The sequence below is a fragment of the Mus caroli genome, chromosome 7, assembly GCF_900094665.2.
Source record: "Mus caroli chromosome 7, CAROLI_EIJ_v1.1, whole genome shotgun sequence".
Lineage (NCBI taxonomy): Eukaryota > Metazoa > Chordata > Mammalia > Rodentia > Muridae > Mus > Mus caroli.
Window position 1 is genome coordinate 58,692,717 of NC_034576.1, and position 15,075 is coordinate 58,707,791.

Genomic DNA, 15,075 nt, shown 5'->3' on the forward strand with positions numbered 1-15,075 from the left:
AGGCTTTTCCCCACTTTCTCCTCTATAAGTTTCAGTGTCTCTGGTTTTATGTGAAGTTCCTTGATCCACTTAGACTTGACCTTAGTACAAGGAGACAGGAATGGATTCCATCTTACCCCCAGACAGAATGCATATCATTAAGAAGACAAATGACAAATGCTGATGAGGATGTGGCCATAAAGGAACCCTTATACACTGCTGATGGGGCTATAACTTTAGCCACTAAGGAAATCAGTTGGGGATCTAAACACCCTCTACCTCAAAAGCAGAAATACCATGTATTCTACCCTGTAGAAATTCTGATTTTTCACCTTGAGACCAATGTAGAATTCAGGGTGTTGCTCATCTTGTTTTCCATGACTGTTAGCCCTTAGGCATTTCAGTTTTAGTTTGCCAGTGTGCAGGCCTGGTTTCCTACCTGAGCATGCTCAAGTAGCCAGAAAACTGGTATCTACCATTCAAGGGCGGTTGGATGTGGCTTTGTGATTACTGTCAAGGTCTGAGTCTTGAAGTGTGGGGACTGTTGTAGTAAAGACAGGAGATAAACACAGGAGCATTGATAGCATGAGGGTTAGTTACAGGTAATTTAATTTACAGTGTCAGGTAACTTAGTCTATAGGCCAGGATTTTTTAAGTTATTTTACAGCTACTTAAAAAAACAAAAAAAAAACCCAAAAAACAAAAAAACCAAAACCAAACAACAACAAAAAACCTCTTGTGAAACAATTAAGACATCCACTAGAGAGAGTAGCTTAAGCATTTATTATACAACATGACTACTTTATCTTCCATTAGAATAGTTCTATAATGTATTTTTTCATTAGTTATTCATATTAAATGTATTGAAATACTACTTTTGAATTTGGGGAGACCTATCTATAGCATACATGTAAAACAAATAAGGTGTGGTGGCTCTCACTTGTCAGTCCTAGCACTAAAGAGGAAGAGACAGGCAAATCCCTGAGGCTTGCTGGTAAGCCAGCCTAATGTACTTGGCATGGTCCAGGCCAATGAGAAACCCTGTCTCCCTAAACAGGTATATAGCACATGAAGGATGATGCCCAAGTTTGTTCTGACCTACACACACACATGTCTGTTTGCCTACACACATGCACAGGAGTACATGCACATATGTACAGAAACACACACACACACACACACACACACCCCTCTGCACTTTTTGACCTTAGTTACATAGTAAGGTGGTTGGAGGTTGTTGTTTTTCTAGAAAGTAGGCTACTGAGAAGTTTGCCTTTCTAGTTTTGAGGATATGTTTATTCATTTGGGCTAAGCCTTGAGCCCAGGGCCTTGTGTATGCTAAACGAGTGTTCTATGGCCCTTCACTTTTGTACTAGCAACTTGGACGTGGTGGTTACAGAGAATCAATATACAATGAATCCCAAAAGCCATCCATGTCCTGTGCTGTATACTCCCTCTGTGTGATTTTAGTTAAGTTCTTTATCCTCTCTGCCTGAGTTTCCTATGTAGACATACAGTATTACCAGCTAATATGTGCACAGTGTTTAGTGTTTTGGGCAGTATTGTATACTTAAGTGTTTCCTATTGTCATTGTCTAATTTCTCAGTATTTTTGACAACCATGCCCAAGATACTGACAAGTTAGGGTGTTTTCTTACCTTGTTGTTTCAGATGTGAATGAACTGAAGGAGTGTCTTTCTGTGCTGGTTAAAGAACAGCAAGCCCTGGCTGTCCAGTCAGCTACCACTACACTCTCAGCCTTGAGGTTGAAGCAGAGGCTGGTGATCCTCGAGCGCTACTTCATTGCCTTGAACAGAACTGTTTTCCAGGAGAATGTCAAAGTTAAGTGGAAAAGCAGCAGCATTTCTGTGCCTCCCACGGAGAAGAAGAGGTAAGAATAAAAATAGAAGAACCCTTTTGCCATCTCTATGTTAATTCTGGCTCTTTTTAAAAGACAGTTTCTCTATTACTAAAGATGTGTCTAGACATACTGTTTTTTATTTGTGGATACTTATTAATATATCAGCATATTTCCCCCATGGAATTAACTAGTATCTACTAAAATATTTAAGGCTCATGTAAAATTGTACTTTTTTCTAAATGTAACGGAAAGTTCTTGTCCATAGAAGAGTGTCAGAATAACTCTTATTTTACATGGTTCAGAGCTTGTTTCTTTGGTTGTGATAGTGGCTTTTGTTCCCTGGAATGCACATGGGAATTGTGTAGTAAATGCAGCAGTAAGGGTGGGGGACCCTCATCCATCTTGCAGACAAGCGTTAATCGTAGCTTCATTTGGTTTCCTCCTCCCCGCATCTCTACTCTGCTTTCTTTTTCCTCTCTCTCCTCTGTCCTCTTACCTCCCTTCTCCTATCCTTCCCTTCCTATTACATCTGGTCAAAATCATGTTGTCATATTTAGAGTAAGTTTTCGTGTTAACTGTACCAAGGGACCTCTGGGGTTTATTTCCATTTGAAAATAGTTGGTGTAGTGGTATATATACTAGAGCCTTTGTGTCTGGCTGTGAGTGAAATGTCTAAGCAAAGTGTTTGCTATGTGTGGATCAATCATAAGAGGATAATTTTTTTGAGACTGTTTGAACCTTGAAGAACTGTAGTCTCCCTGGAAAGTGTGCACTTGGTGCTATGCAAGAGCGTGCAGCTGCACAAACTTTGGTCCTAAGACACTCCAGGCAAGCTTGGTCTTCTTACTTTTGATTATGGCTAGCCATGGTCAAAAGGGACTGAGATTGGTGTGGGTTGTCTGCTCTCTCAGAAAGCAAGGGCAAGATAACTTTGGTTGTAGTAAGAATCTTTCCCGCCCCAATTAATTTTATGTAATGATTGAATAAAAGTAACTGAAATGAGCTAGTCAGGGTCAGTCTTTTTTCAATAAAGCTGAACCCCTCTGCTCCTTCAGAAATTAAAGGCTTAGCATTTGCTGGGCTTCTCTATTGTGGCACCTGTGATCAATATCAGCCATTTACCTGGCCAGTCAAAAAGACTGATACAAAGGCAGACTCAAGCCAGACACAGTGGCTTCACCTTACATATCATTACATCATCTTGGGGCATAGTTTTTCATTTTCTAACCACATAGGCTGCAGCCTACAATGATGGTCAGTGCTGTGAGAGCACTGTATATGTGAGTGGATGATGCTAAGAGACCTTACTGTGTTGACCATATTAACTTAAGATACAGGATTGTCTTGAATGCTCTGTTGACTTAAGCATTAGTGACTTAATTGGAATATTTTTCATTGGTGAAGAAATTCCTAAAATTAAAACATATGGTAGGTTGTATTTATTTGTCCATGTGCACACACAGACATACAGACACACACATGAAGCAGTAGTAAGAAAAAAAAGAGGCTATTATTTTGAGAGTGGTTTTTATACTGGCTTAGGGCTATAGCTTCTTTCTTGGGATCAAGAGATTCTGACTGTCCTGAGGAGAGCTAAGATTCATGGTGTCACAGGAACAATTTTCCTCAAGGGAAAATGTTGGTAATAGTCTTCTAGACTCTTCTGATCAGATATGACATAAGTACATAGCTTTAAAGGCTCTATTTTATAATACTTATATTTATCATTCAGAAATATATCCCTGTGTTTCTGGCATCCAGTGCCTCCCCTGGAAGCAGCAAATAGCTCTTCTCCCTTAATAGTCACTCAGAGATGTTCACACAGCATCCCTACACTACTGAGGCTCTCACAGATGAATGCACAAAGCCTTCCCTGTACTATTGAGACCCTCACAGATAAGTGTACAGAGTGTCCCCTGAAGTATTCATGTCCTTACAGAGAAACTTTTCCTTTACAAAGGATATTTTATCCAAAGTATAAAAAAATGACACTAAAACCCATAAAGGACCCTGATAGCTAAAGAAAGAGCATAGGCCATACCCTGGTCTTACTTTATTTTATTATTATTATGTTCCTCTGGCTGACCAGTTGTTATAGCCGATGTGTTTCTTTGCAGTGCCCGTCCCACAGGCAGAGGGGTAGAAGGTCTTGCCCGAGTCGGATCCCGAGCAGCACTCTCCTTCGCCTTTGCTTTCTTACGGAGGGCCTGGCGTTCAGGTATGTGTGCATCGTGCCATTCTGTTTCCTTCATCAAGCAGAAGTTTTGGGTTCCCTGAGCAATTCTGCCTCAGCAAGTTCCTTGTTGGCCACTACCAGCTAGATTCCCGGGTCCCTGAGACCATCAAAAGACCAGGGGCATAAATGTCTTTATTCTCTTTACCTTAAGTTTTTTGTTTTTTAAGAGAAGAGGCTCCAGAGTCTTTTTGAGTTTCCAGATCTTTGTTTTAAGACAGTGTTCATTTATTACAACCCCATCTCACCTCTGTCACCATGGAATGAAAGCCTTAGTAAGAAGTTATCAGTTGAGCACCCATAATCTGAAAATATGCAGTCTGACATGCTCTAAAGTCTCTTTATCCTTGATTTCACAAATGGAAAATCCCTTACTCAGGGATACGTTGCTGTTGTAATGCAGTCACACTAAAGATACTGCATAAGATTTCCTCCAGGTTCTCTGTGTAAGATATACGTGAAACAGAACTGAAATTAGACTAGAGTCTCCTTCTCAAGGTCACACACACACACACACACACACACATGCAGAGAGAGAGACAGAGAGAGAGAGAGAGAGAGAGAGACAGACAGACAGACAGACAGACAGACAGACAGACAGAGTCACTTCTGGCACCCAACGTTTCATGTAAGAGATGCTCAGTCTTTATTGTTTATGTGAGAGACATCAAAGGAGGAATGGAATTTCAACAGTATGTTAGAGTTTGGCCTGTTGAATGAAGAATTGCATGTGTGTGTTTTCACCTGAGGTTTTGGAGCCTCAGTAGGAGTGACTGGAACTCAACTTGTCACCAGTCCCTAAGGGTGGGCAGCCTCCTCTGACTCTCTGTGTTGTTCAGGTGAGGATGCGGATCTCTGCAGTGAGCTCTTGCAGGAGTCCCTGGATGCCCTTCGAGCTCTTCCTGAAGCCTCCCTCTTTGATGAGAGCACAGTATCGTCTGTGTGGTTGGAGGTGGTAGAGAGAGCAACGAGGTTCCTCAGGTCTGTCGTGACTGGGTGAGTTTGTACTTTTCTTGCATTTCTATGGAATAGCTCTAGTATGCTTGAGCCTCATTCTCATCTTCTCATATCACTGCGACTTAGGGAACTTGATGTCTAAGTTTTGCTGCTGTGTTTTCAGCATACTTTCAAGATCTTGTATTCACATTAAAATTGTTTTTGTACAGTTTATTTTGTGTGTGAGATATTTGTGTGTGTCTGTGTGTGTGAGATAGAGAGTGTGTATTCGTAGGTGCATGTGCCACAGTGAACATACAGAAGTCAAAAGGCCTCTTCTTCTACCATGTGTGTCATAGGCATTGAACTCAGGTAAACAATCTTGGCAGCAAGTGCCTTTACCCACTGAGCCAGTTCTCTGGCCCATTCTCAGCTTTTTAGATGATCTAATTCATGATTATTGTGACTTGACCCAAGAAGCTATTATATTGAATGTGATAGAAAGTATCAGCTGTTTTTTGTTATTTATTGTTTTTTGGAGGTATTTGACTATCCATCCATCCATCCGTCCATCTATCCATCCATCTGAACCGAGCACTTCTTGTGAGCCTCTTGGTGATAATGAGGAGCCGCTGTTTTGAGGGGTTGGTGGTGCTTACCTTGAAGTCTTGGTAGATAATATTTGAGTACATGGTTAGTCAAACAAAATATTCTGGCTAGTGCTGGGGATGTGGCTCAGTAGTAGAACAGTTGTTGAGCATGGACAACTGGGTCTGATCCTTTTCTCTACAGGAAAAAGAAAACAAACCAAACACATGAACCTGTTTGTTAAGTTTACTAGTGCTATAACAAAAGCCTTGGACAACCAACTGAGAGGAGGGAAGGTTTTCTCTGATTGTTTTAAGGACTCTGTTACTTTGGACCTGTATCAACACAATTCACCATGGAAGAGCCTGTTCAGTCCATGGCAGCCAATAAGCAAAGAAAGAGGAGATACCAGAGCTGTAGTGTTTCCTTCAAGAATGCACCAGCAATGATTAACTTTTGTACTCTGCTCTAGCTACTAAGTGTTCTGCCACTACTCTATAGTGCCATGGATTTGGGACTAGCCAGTTAATACATGGGTTTGGCAGGCATTTATGATCCAAACTGTAGCATATAGCTAGTTATACTTTTTTATTTTTTGTGTGACTGTGATGAGGATGGGAGTTTTGACTTGTCCTATCTGATTCAGGCTGGGCAGCTGCACCCCTCCTTACACAAACTGATAATCCTAGACAGCCCTGTTCCTAGGAAGGTGACCTTAATATAGACACCCAGTTAATTGGCATAGCACACTATAGTCCACAGCTCCTGAATGCAAGTGGTTCTTAATGCCTTGATAGCTGAGACTATAGGAATATGTTTCTGCTCCTGGCTTGGATAGGAATCTGTAATTACTTTTTTTTTTTTTTTTAAGTTAAAGAAAATACAAAATTTAGTACAAAGACACATAGAAAGAAAGTTAGTGTGCTCTTGAGTTGTTTTTAGCAGAAGCCATTCTCTTTAGCCCCATAATCAACAGGGATGCTTTTGGTATCTTGCACAAGAACCACGAGTCTCCTGGGAGTGCTGATGAAGTCTTTGCCATAGAATTTTTAAAGCTAAAGCCCTGAAAATACCCGCAGATTTAATTTAAAAATTAAAAAAAATTTCCAGTGTCAGTTATAAAGTCTTTGCTTCTGAATTTTAGGTTTAGAAAATGTGTTACTTATTACTGAATAACAGTTCAAATATTTCTTTGATTTGAAATATAAATTTGCATAGATGTGCCTTTAGATCCTCTGGTGACTTTAAAATTTTTCTAACTTTATAGGGAAGTTGACTATATTTTGTTCAAATTGGAAAAAAAATTCGTAAACACACATCCACCTACCCACCATCCTATCTTCCCCCCTTTGCTTCTTTTCTTGAGATAGGCTCACATGCAGTCCAGGCTGGCTTCAGACTATTATGTAGCTAGGGATGACCATGAACTTCTGATCCTTCTGCTTCCACCTCAAGTACTAGGCTTATAGCCCTGTGTAACCCTGCCCAGTTTATGGAGTAATGGGTATGGAAACCAGGGGCTTGTGCATGTAGATCAAAGGACTCTACCAACTGAGCTGCAGCCCAGCCCCATTAAAGACCTTTCTACTCATTTGTGTGGAATGCAAATGATTTTATGTTTTAGAAACATAGGATGTCTCTTTTGGTGTAATATAATATATCTATTCATGCTTTCTAAAACTGCTTGTTTAGTAGGTGGAAATAGAGCTCAGTAATAGAGCCTCACACCTACTGTGTCCGTGGCTTAAGGTTCAATCCTACTCACTGAAGGAAGCACCCCCACTAAAAGACCATTCACTCGCTCTTTCCCTTATCTTTCCTCCCTTCTATTCTCCCTCTGCTGTGTGTGTATGCATGTTTGAGCAGTGCTTGCCTTTTTACATGGGAAAGTAAATATTACTAGGGGGTTGGTATGATTTAAAAATTTCTCCTTTCTCTGATGTTGCCTAGTCTTCCTGTTGCTGTCGTTTCAGAGATGTTCATGGAACACCAGGGACCAAGGGGCCAGGAGGAGTTCCTCTACAGGATCAGCACTTGGCTTTGGCCATTCTACTGGAGTTGGCTGTCCAGAGAGGCACGCTTAGGTGAGTTATGGCTCAGATCACCTCAGGAGATAGTTGTGTATCTGAAAAACCTGCTGTGTTGTGGAATTCCACTTAATTGTTTGTGGCTAGAGCAAATTATGTTCTGGGTAGACCTTCATTCCAGGACCCTGTGTTTTTTTTTTTTTTTTTATAAACCTTTTTTTTTTTTTTTTTTTTTTTTTTTTTTTGTGAATTTCACATCATGGACCCCAATCCCGCTCATCTCTCTGTCCTCCGTTGTGTCACACAGTACATACACCCTTTTACCCAAACAGCTTTTCTTGTGAATGATCATTGCAGTGAGTCATTGTCTGGTTCAAGGCCTCTGACTTCTGCTACATTATCAGTACTGGATTCTCACCAGAACTCTTCTCAGATATTCTGTTCTTGTCCCATATCATGGAGAACCTGCATCTTTTGATCTGCAAGACCAGCCCCTTCAACAGTTCATAGATGGGGTAACTGTTGTGGTGCACCAAAGCCCTGGATTTGGGCCTGAGTGGTAACTGAGTTGGTCAGACTGACAGTTCTCTCTCACTCATGCCATGGGGCCAGCTCTCTCTTACTAAACACCTGGGCAAGCTCTCCAGTACTGCCCAGTCTAGGGGTGGGGCCAACTACAGCTACAGCTGGTGAGGGATAGGGCTAGCTCTGCACAGCCCTCATAAATCCACGCGGTCTTTGGTGGTAACAGATTCCCACTGCTGCATGTCCATGGACCCAGACATGGCCCTCAGCTGTAGCATGGGCCAGGACCTCCTTGTAGCCTTAGGTGGCATCGTCAGCTACTCAGATCAGGCTGTCTGTCACTCCCCTTGAGTCTCTAGTTCTGCCTCTCTTCATTGTGCATACACCATTCTGCTTCTCTTTCTTTTACCACTCTACTGCTTACTTGCTCATCTTAGTGGCACCCAGGGCGTCTGGGTGCCTGGGGTCATCTCAGAGTACTATGCCCTTCATATGCTGTGTGGTGGTGGTGGTGGTCAGCTTGGGTGTGCTCTGACCACCTAGGCTGTGTGTGACAATGGGTGGGGGTTGTCTCAGGCTTGCTCTGCCTATCTGGGCCTGTGGGCCCAGGCAAGGGGACATCTCTGGCCCCCTGTGTTTATTCTTGTGATAGTCTGTTTTGCTATCTTTATTTCTTTTTAGGCTAATTTATCTAGTCATCTAAGAGCTCTTCTTTTAACATGTTTTCCCCTAAGTAACTGTTTATTTATTTTTCTGAAATAGATATTCTTAATTTGTTGACTTAAGATTCTAAAAGTTTTATGTACAAAGTAACAACTTCAGTGCCTTAACTATTTTTATGCTTTTTAGTAGACAACAATTGTCTTTGTTAATTCTTGGCATTAAGTCTGTGATTTAATTGCCAAGAATTATTTCTATGACATAATTTTAGCATCTTTTCATATCATTGTTCTATTATTTGAATTATTTGTTTGTTTAGTTTTGATGTGGTATGGCAAACATTAATTTATTTTTACTAGGGAATAAATATCCTTCCTTTTCAGCCAAATGTTGTCTGCCATCCTGTTGTTGCTTCAGCTGTGGGACAGTGGGGCCCAGGAAACTGATAATGAGCGGTCTGCCCAGGGCACCAGTGCTCCTCTTTTGCCTCTGCTGCAGAGGTTTCAGAGCATCATCTGCAGTAAGGACGTGCCACACACAGAGGGCGACATGCATGTGAGTATCACCTGGGGTTTTGTGTATAGGTGACCCTTTCTTATTCTGATAATATCAAAGAACTAGGTTACTTTAGGTAGGTCAGAATGTGTACTTCCATGGGAGTAGGTATCTTTTGGGTGCATTTGTTTACTGGTGGTAGGAACAAGTAAGTGAGATGGGTCAGGTATGGAAGGTCACATGTACTATACTGACAAGATAGAAATAGAGTATCATATATACTATAGAGATTCTTCAAGATGGCAGCTTTTAGATTTGGACTTAGGAAGATGACTATGGTTTGGTGTGGATCCACTGACCTAGAGAGACCTGTGTACTGCCTGCCGTGTTAACTTTGCAGACTTCTTCACGGAGTCAGCTGTGGCAGTGTCTGTGTGTGTGGTTTAGTGTCTGTGTGTTCCCAGAAGCTGCTTGATTGTTTGGGGAGTGAATTTTAGATCCTGTATTAGGCTGTTTTGTGTAAATGTAAACAGATACTAGTGAAATCTGAGGGCTTTGGCTCTTTATCTATTTGTCTTTTCTGTAAAGACTTAGGTGTTTGATACTCACTTGGGCCTGATTGATGTGTTGGCACTCTTAAGTGATAATGAGACTGTTTTTACAAGAGTTAGAAATATGATACTAATTGACAGCCAGACCAGGTAGTACAGACCTGGAATATTTAGCTACTTGGTAGGTTGAGACAGAAGGATCAAAGATTTAAAACTAGCCCAGGCAACTTAAGGAGACCCTGTCTCCAAATTTCAAACGGGTGGGGTGGGGATTGTTAAAAGACTCTTAGAGTACTTGCCTAACAGTAGGTTTAATACCTGGGACTGCAAAACCAGAAGATAAATAAAAATTGCTTTCTAAAGTGGGCAATATTCATATTAAAATGAGGGGTTTTATTTTTAGCTTTCAAAGGCATGCTGAAGTACTGTGTTATGTTTCAGAGAGCTTGCTCTGTGTTTCTATACGTTTTTTAAAAAGTGTGTGTGTGTGTGTGTGTCTGTCTGTCTTATCTCTATCTCTGCCTTGTGTAGAGAGCAAAGGTCAGTTTGGGGTTTTCTTGCTCAAGAGCCACCAACCTTACTTATTCTTACTTGTCTAGAATTCCTCAGGTAGATCAGACTGGATGGCCAGTGACCTTGTCTCAACCTCCCTTGTCAGGGATTGCAAAGGCACAGCACTGTGTCTGACATTTTTTATATGGGTTCTGGGAATTGAATTCAGGACCTCTTGCTAAGCACTGTATGGACAGAAGTATTTTTCAGTTCCCTTATTAGAGTTTGAGAGCAGTCTTCTTAAAGGGTGGTTTGGCTGTATTAACAGTTCATAAAGTATTTGCACATGTGTGGTACACAAGTATATAGATTGTACAGTCAGTGTATGTCATATGTCATGTATGGGGGTAATAATGTATAGTGCAGTTGTATAATCAACATTGTTCTTTGATAGCTAAAATAACACAGGAAGTATATAACTAAATAATAAAACATAAATAGTGATTAAAAGTTGATGGTGGTATTTTTTCTTCCACTGTTTCTCACTATGCTTATTTCTCTCTCTTAATCTAGCTTTTATCTGGCCCTTTAAGCCCCAATGAGAGTTTCCTAAGGTACCTTACTCTTCCACAAGACAGTGAACTTGCCATTGATTTACGACAAACTGCAGTTGTTGTCATGGCTCATTTAGACCGTCTGGCTACACCCTGTATGCCTCCTCTGTGTAGCTCTCCAACATCTCATAAGGTATGTGCTAGAGTAGTGTAATGATACAAATCCTTCCAACCTTGAATGCTCTAGGCAAGTACTTTAACACAATTTTAGTTTCTTTTCTTGTTGGTGTGACTTAAAAGCAAAAAACAAAAAAACGATAAAAACAACAAAAACTCCACATAAAACTCCCTCAAAACTGTCAAAAGCAACCTAAGGGAGAAAGAGTTGCTTATTGTAGCTCATAATTGGAGTGTACATGGCAGCAGGAACTTGAAGTAGCTGGTCACATTGCATTCACAGTCAGTAATGAAGAGAGCAATGAATGCTTACTAATGCTCAGCTGGCTTTTTTCTCGGATAGTCCACTGCCTAGGGAATAGGTCCACCCACAGTTAAGATGAGTCTTCCCACTTCAATTTAAATAGCGAGATAATTCTCTACAGTCATGTCAAGAGGCTCACCTCCCAGGCTATTCCAGATTTTGCCAGGTTGATAATTATCACTAAGCATAACAAAGGCTAAGCTCCAACCAGTTTAGTATTATTTGTGTGGTGTATAATTCGGAGTTCTTGTAGATTCTCATTCTGTGTATAAGCCAAATTTGTTATTTCTGATAGTGGTGGTTAGATTGTTTAAATATGCCAGTAGTTCAGAGTGTGGGTTAGTGTTCTGAGTGGGTTATGAAGAAAACACACATGTTCAGAAAATGCTTCGATCAAGTGGGCTGTGCTCACTTAAATAGAGGGCACCTACAGCCCTGAAACTAATTGAATTTATTGTGTAGGTATAAGTACAGTATAGGAGGATAGGTTAAGTCAGTCTCAGTGGGAGGTCTCTACAGGGGAGCAGTCCCAGCTTGTAAACATCTGGGAGGGAGGAGGAAGTGTAGTCCTTGCTTTCATATGCACCTTGAGTAATGTTGCTCTGACTGGGGAAGACTTTCTCTTTTTTCCTGAATCTGAAGCATTCCGGTCTTTGAAATGGCTGTGCTCATATCAATAATGTAGTTATTCAGAGCTTCACCACTCTAGACAAGTACTAAGGGCTTAGTGACTGAATTAGGGACCTGGGAGAGCTTACCTTTGCCCTCATGACAGCAGACTTCATGCCATGTGTAGGGAAATGGCAGAGAATCTTTTTATATGTTAGTGGTGGAAATTAAACTCCCGGCCTTGTTCACTCTAATCATATATATATTGTCGCTTGAGGTACTTAGTGTATACTGGTGGTTATAATGTAATGACAACGCAGTCATATTTTATGTAGAATGTATAAATAACAGTATGGTAGGAGTAGTTATTGGCCTGTGTGACAAGAACCTGAACATGCCTGTCCATCAAAGACATCATGTATGAACATAGCTGCTGATCACAATGTTCCTCCTATTGTAGCCGTGAGAAAAGCAATGTTTGGGGTGGAAGTATTCCTGTCAAGATTATGCAAAGTACTCCTGGCTTTTAATCCAAGCTTTCTACTTGGGAGATATATATATATTGTACTTATATATAATATATTATGTATTTTTCTGTCTATCTGTTTCTACATGGTTCAGAATCAGGATTCTATATAACAATATGTTAGCACTATTGTTTCCTCTCTTGCTTTCCACATGCCCTGCATCCTATCTGCTTGATCCAATTTTTCTAAGCTTGGTCTGTAACTTTTCACTGTTCTCTGGAATGGACATATTAGTGGTAGCATGTTACAATTATTCTTTGGCTTCTTCTTTTTTCTTTAGCTTTTTCTTCTTACCAAATAGATACACTGGCATCTTTCTGTATAAGTAAATAGAGATTGTCTTGCCAAACAGTGGTGGCGCATGCCTTTAAGCACTTGGGAGGCAGAGGCAGGCGGATTTCTGAGTTTGAGGCCAGCCTGGTCTACAAAGTGAGTTCCAGGACAGCTAGGGCTATACAGAGAAACCCTGTCTTGAAAACCCCATTCTCCCCTGCTCCCAAATAGAGATGGTCTCTTAGTTTTTAAAAGCTGTTTTAATACATATGTGTTGAGCTTTACCTGTCAGATTTCTCTCTCCTCCTTCTCTACCACTTCCTCCTGCAGTTGTTGTTATTATTGTTATTATTATTGTTACTGTTTAGTGTCTCACTATGTAGCCCTGTCTGGGCTGGAACCTGACAATGACCAGGCTTTGGCCTTGAATTCATAGAGTTCTGCCTATCCTTGTCTCTGGAGTGCTGTGATGAATGGCATGGCCTACCATGTCTGGCAACATACCTTTTTCTTAATTACACTCTTTTTAATGGACACCTGAATTATTGACAGAATGTTGCTGCCCAAATAATACTGTGTTATGTGATTTGGTACATATTTCTCTGTTTATCAGATGTGCCTTTGCAGCATTAGTGAGATAACCCAGCATGGGCTAGTTATCTTCAACTTGTTCCCAAAAAGCTTTGTTCTAGTCACCCTCACCAATAAAAGCATTTTCGCCCATCTGTATGCTTGGGCTTTTGATTTTCTCCAGTTTTGACACAAAAATAACCTGATGTGGTTTGAGCATTGAAAAATATGTTGAAGGGCCAGCTTTTGAATGGTACTTTTAAAATGAAATGTTATGGACAAATCACTCAGAACATTTACCATTTAACTGAGGTAATGTGAAATGTTCTGAGTTATTTTAATGTTTTCTTTTTTACTATTTATTTCATGTACATGAGTAGCTGTAGCTGTAAAAAGGGCATCGGATCCCATTACAGATGGTTGTGAGCCACCATGTGGTTGCTGGGAATTGAACTCAGGATGTCTGGAAAAGCAGTCAGTGCTCTTAACCGCTGAGCCATCTCTCCAGCCTCTATCTTGATGTTTTCAATCAGTCTCTTTACTTGTTTTGCTTTTAGCTTATGTAGTATGTCTGTATTAGTCCTGGGTATTTTCTTACTCTAAAGAAAATGTTTACGTGTGTTCTTTTCTTACAGGGATCATTGCAGGAGGTCATAGGTTGGGGGTTAATAGGCTGGAAATACTATGCGAATGTGATTGGTCCGATCCAGTGTGAAGGCCTTGCCAGTTTAGGGGTAATGCAGGTCGCCTGTGCAGAAAAGCGGTTCTTGATCTTGTCCCGCAATGGTCGTGTATACACACAGGCTTACAACAGTGACATGCTGGTAGGTGCTGAGTGTAGTGTGTTTGCATGCCTCCTTCAGTGGTGGGGTCCCTGCTATAGATGCAACACAGTCTAGTGTTCTTGGTCATTGGTGTCTGTTCATTGTATATTATTAGTCATGTTAAATTATCTCAGTTATAATTATCAGGGTTTTGAGTTTTTAAGATCAAGAACTCTATCAGATAATTCCTAATGTTAATCATGATTGCTTTTTGAAAACCCAATTTTCACATGTATGGCAGTTAACAGAAGCAGAATGGGGTCTAATGAGCATTGCAGTACCATGTGTGCTCTCATTTAAGGAAAGTACTTGAGTTGTGCGTCTGTTACGCAGGCTGCCTGCCTTGGGATTCCCACATCAGCACTTGTCATTCCATGGATCACTTGGAGAATTCTTAATGTTCTCTTGGTGTTGGAATGGAGAACAGGTCAGAAGCCCTGAAGATTCCTAGTCTGTCTATTTGAGTATGTTTGCTCAGGGAGAATATAAATGGGAGAGTCATCCTGTGTTCATTGTTCAGCACTATGACTGACTAATGTTATTCTTGACTTTACCTTTCTAGGCTCCACAGCTGGTCCAGGGTCTTGCCTCCAGAAACATTGTGAAAATTGCTGCCCATTCTGATGGTCACCACTATCTGGCTTTGGCTGCCACAGGGGAGGTGTACTCCTGGGGCTGTGGAGATGGCGGAAGGCTGGGCCATGGGGACACAGTGTATGTATAAAAATGTTTCAGAAACTGCTATGTTTCTGGTTGTCCATATCCACAACAGAATGGAAAATGTCAGGGGTGATTTTATCTACTGTAGAGTTTAGATAAGGAGGGAGATAAAACAGGATGCTCCCCTCTCCTCTCCTCTCCTCTCCTCTCCTCTCCTCTCCTCTCCTCTCC

At 41.0% G+C, this 15,075-nt stretch overlaps 1 protein-coding gene across 4 annotated transcripts in view; it reads left to right on the forward strand.

The window, feature by feature from the left end:
• The window catches only part of LOC110297519 (E3 ubiquitin-protein ligase HERC2), a 171,722-nt gene that overhangs the window by 26,671 nt on the left and 129,976 nt on the right, over positions 1-15,075 (forward strand). For all 4 annotated transcript variants that reach the window (XM_021166289.2, XM_029479794.1, XM_029479793.1 and 1 more), the window contains exons 5-12: positions 1,650-1,869; positions 3,957-4,057; positions 4,912-5,068; positions 7,570-7,680; positions 9,192-9,363; positions 10,920-11,093; positions 13,996-14,184; positions 14,747-14,898. In XM_021166289.2, the coding sequence (XP_021021948.1) occupies positions 1,650-1,869; positions 3,957-4,057; positions 4,912-5,068; positions 7,570-7,680; positions 9,192-9,363; positions 10,920-11,093; positions 13,996-14,184; positions 14,747-14,898 (1,276 nt within the window). The remainder of the gene's footprint in view (positions 1-1,649; positions 1,870-3,956; positions 4,058-4,911; positions 5,069-7,569; positions 7,681-9,191; positions 9,364-10,919; positions 11,094-13,995; positions 14,185-14,746; positions 14,899-15,075) is intronic.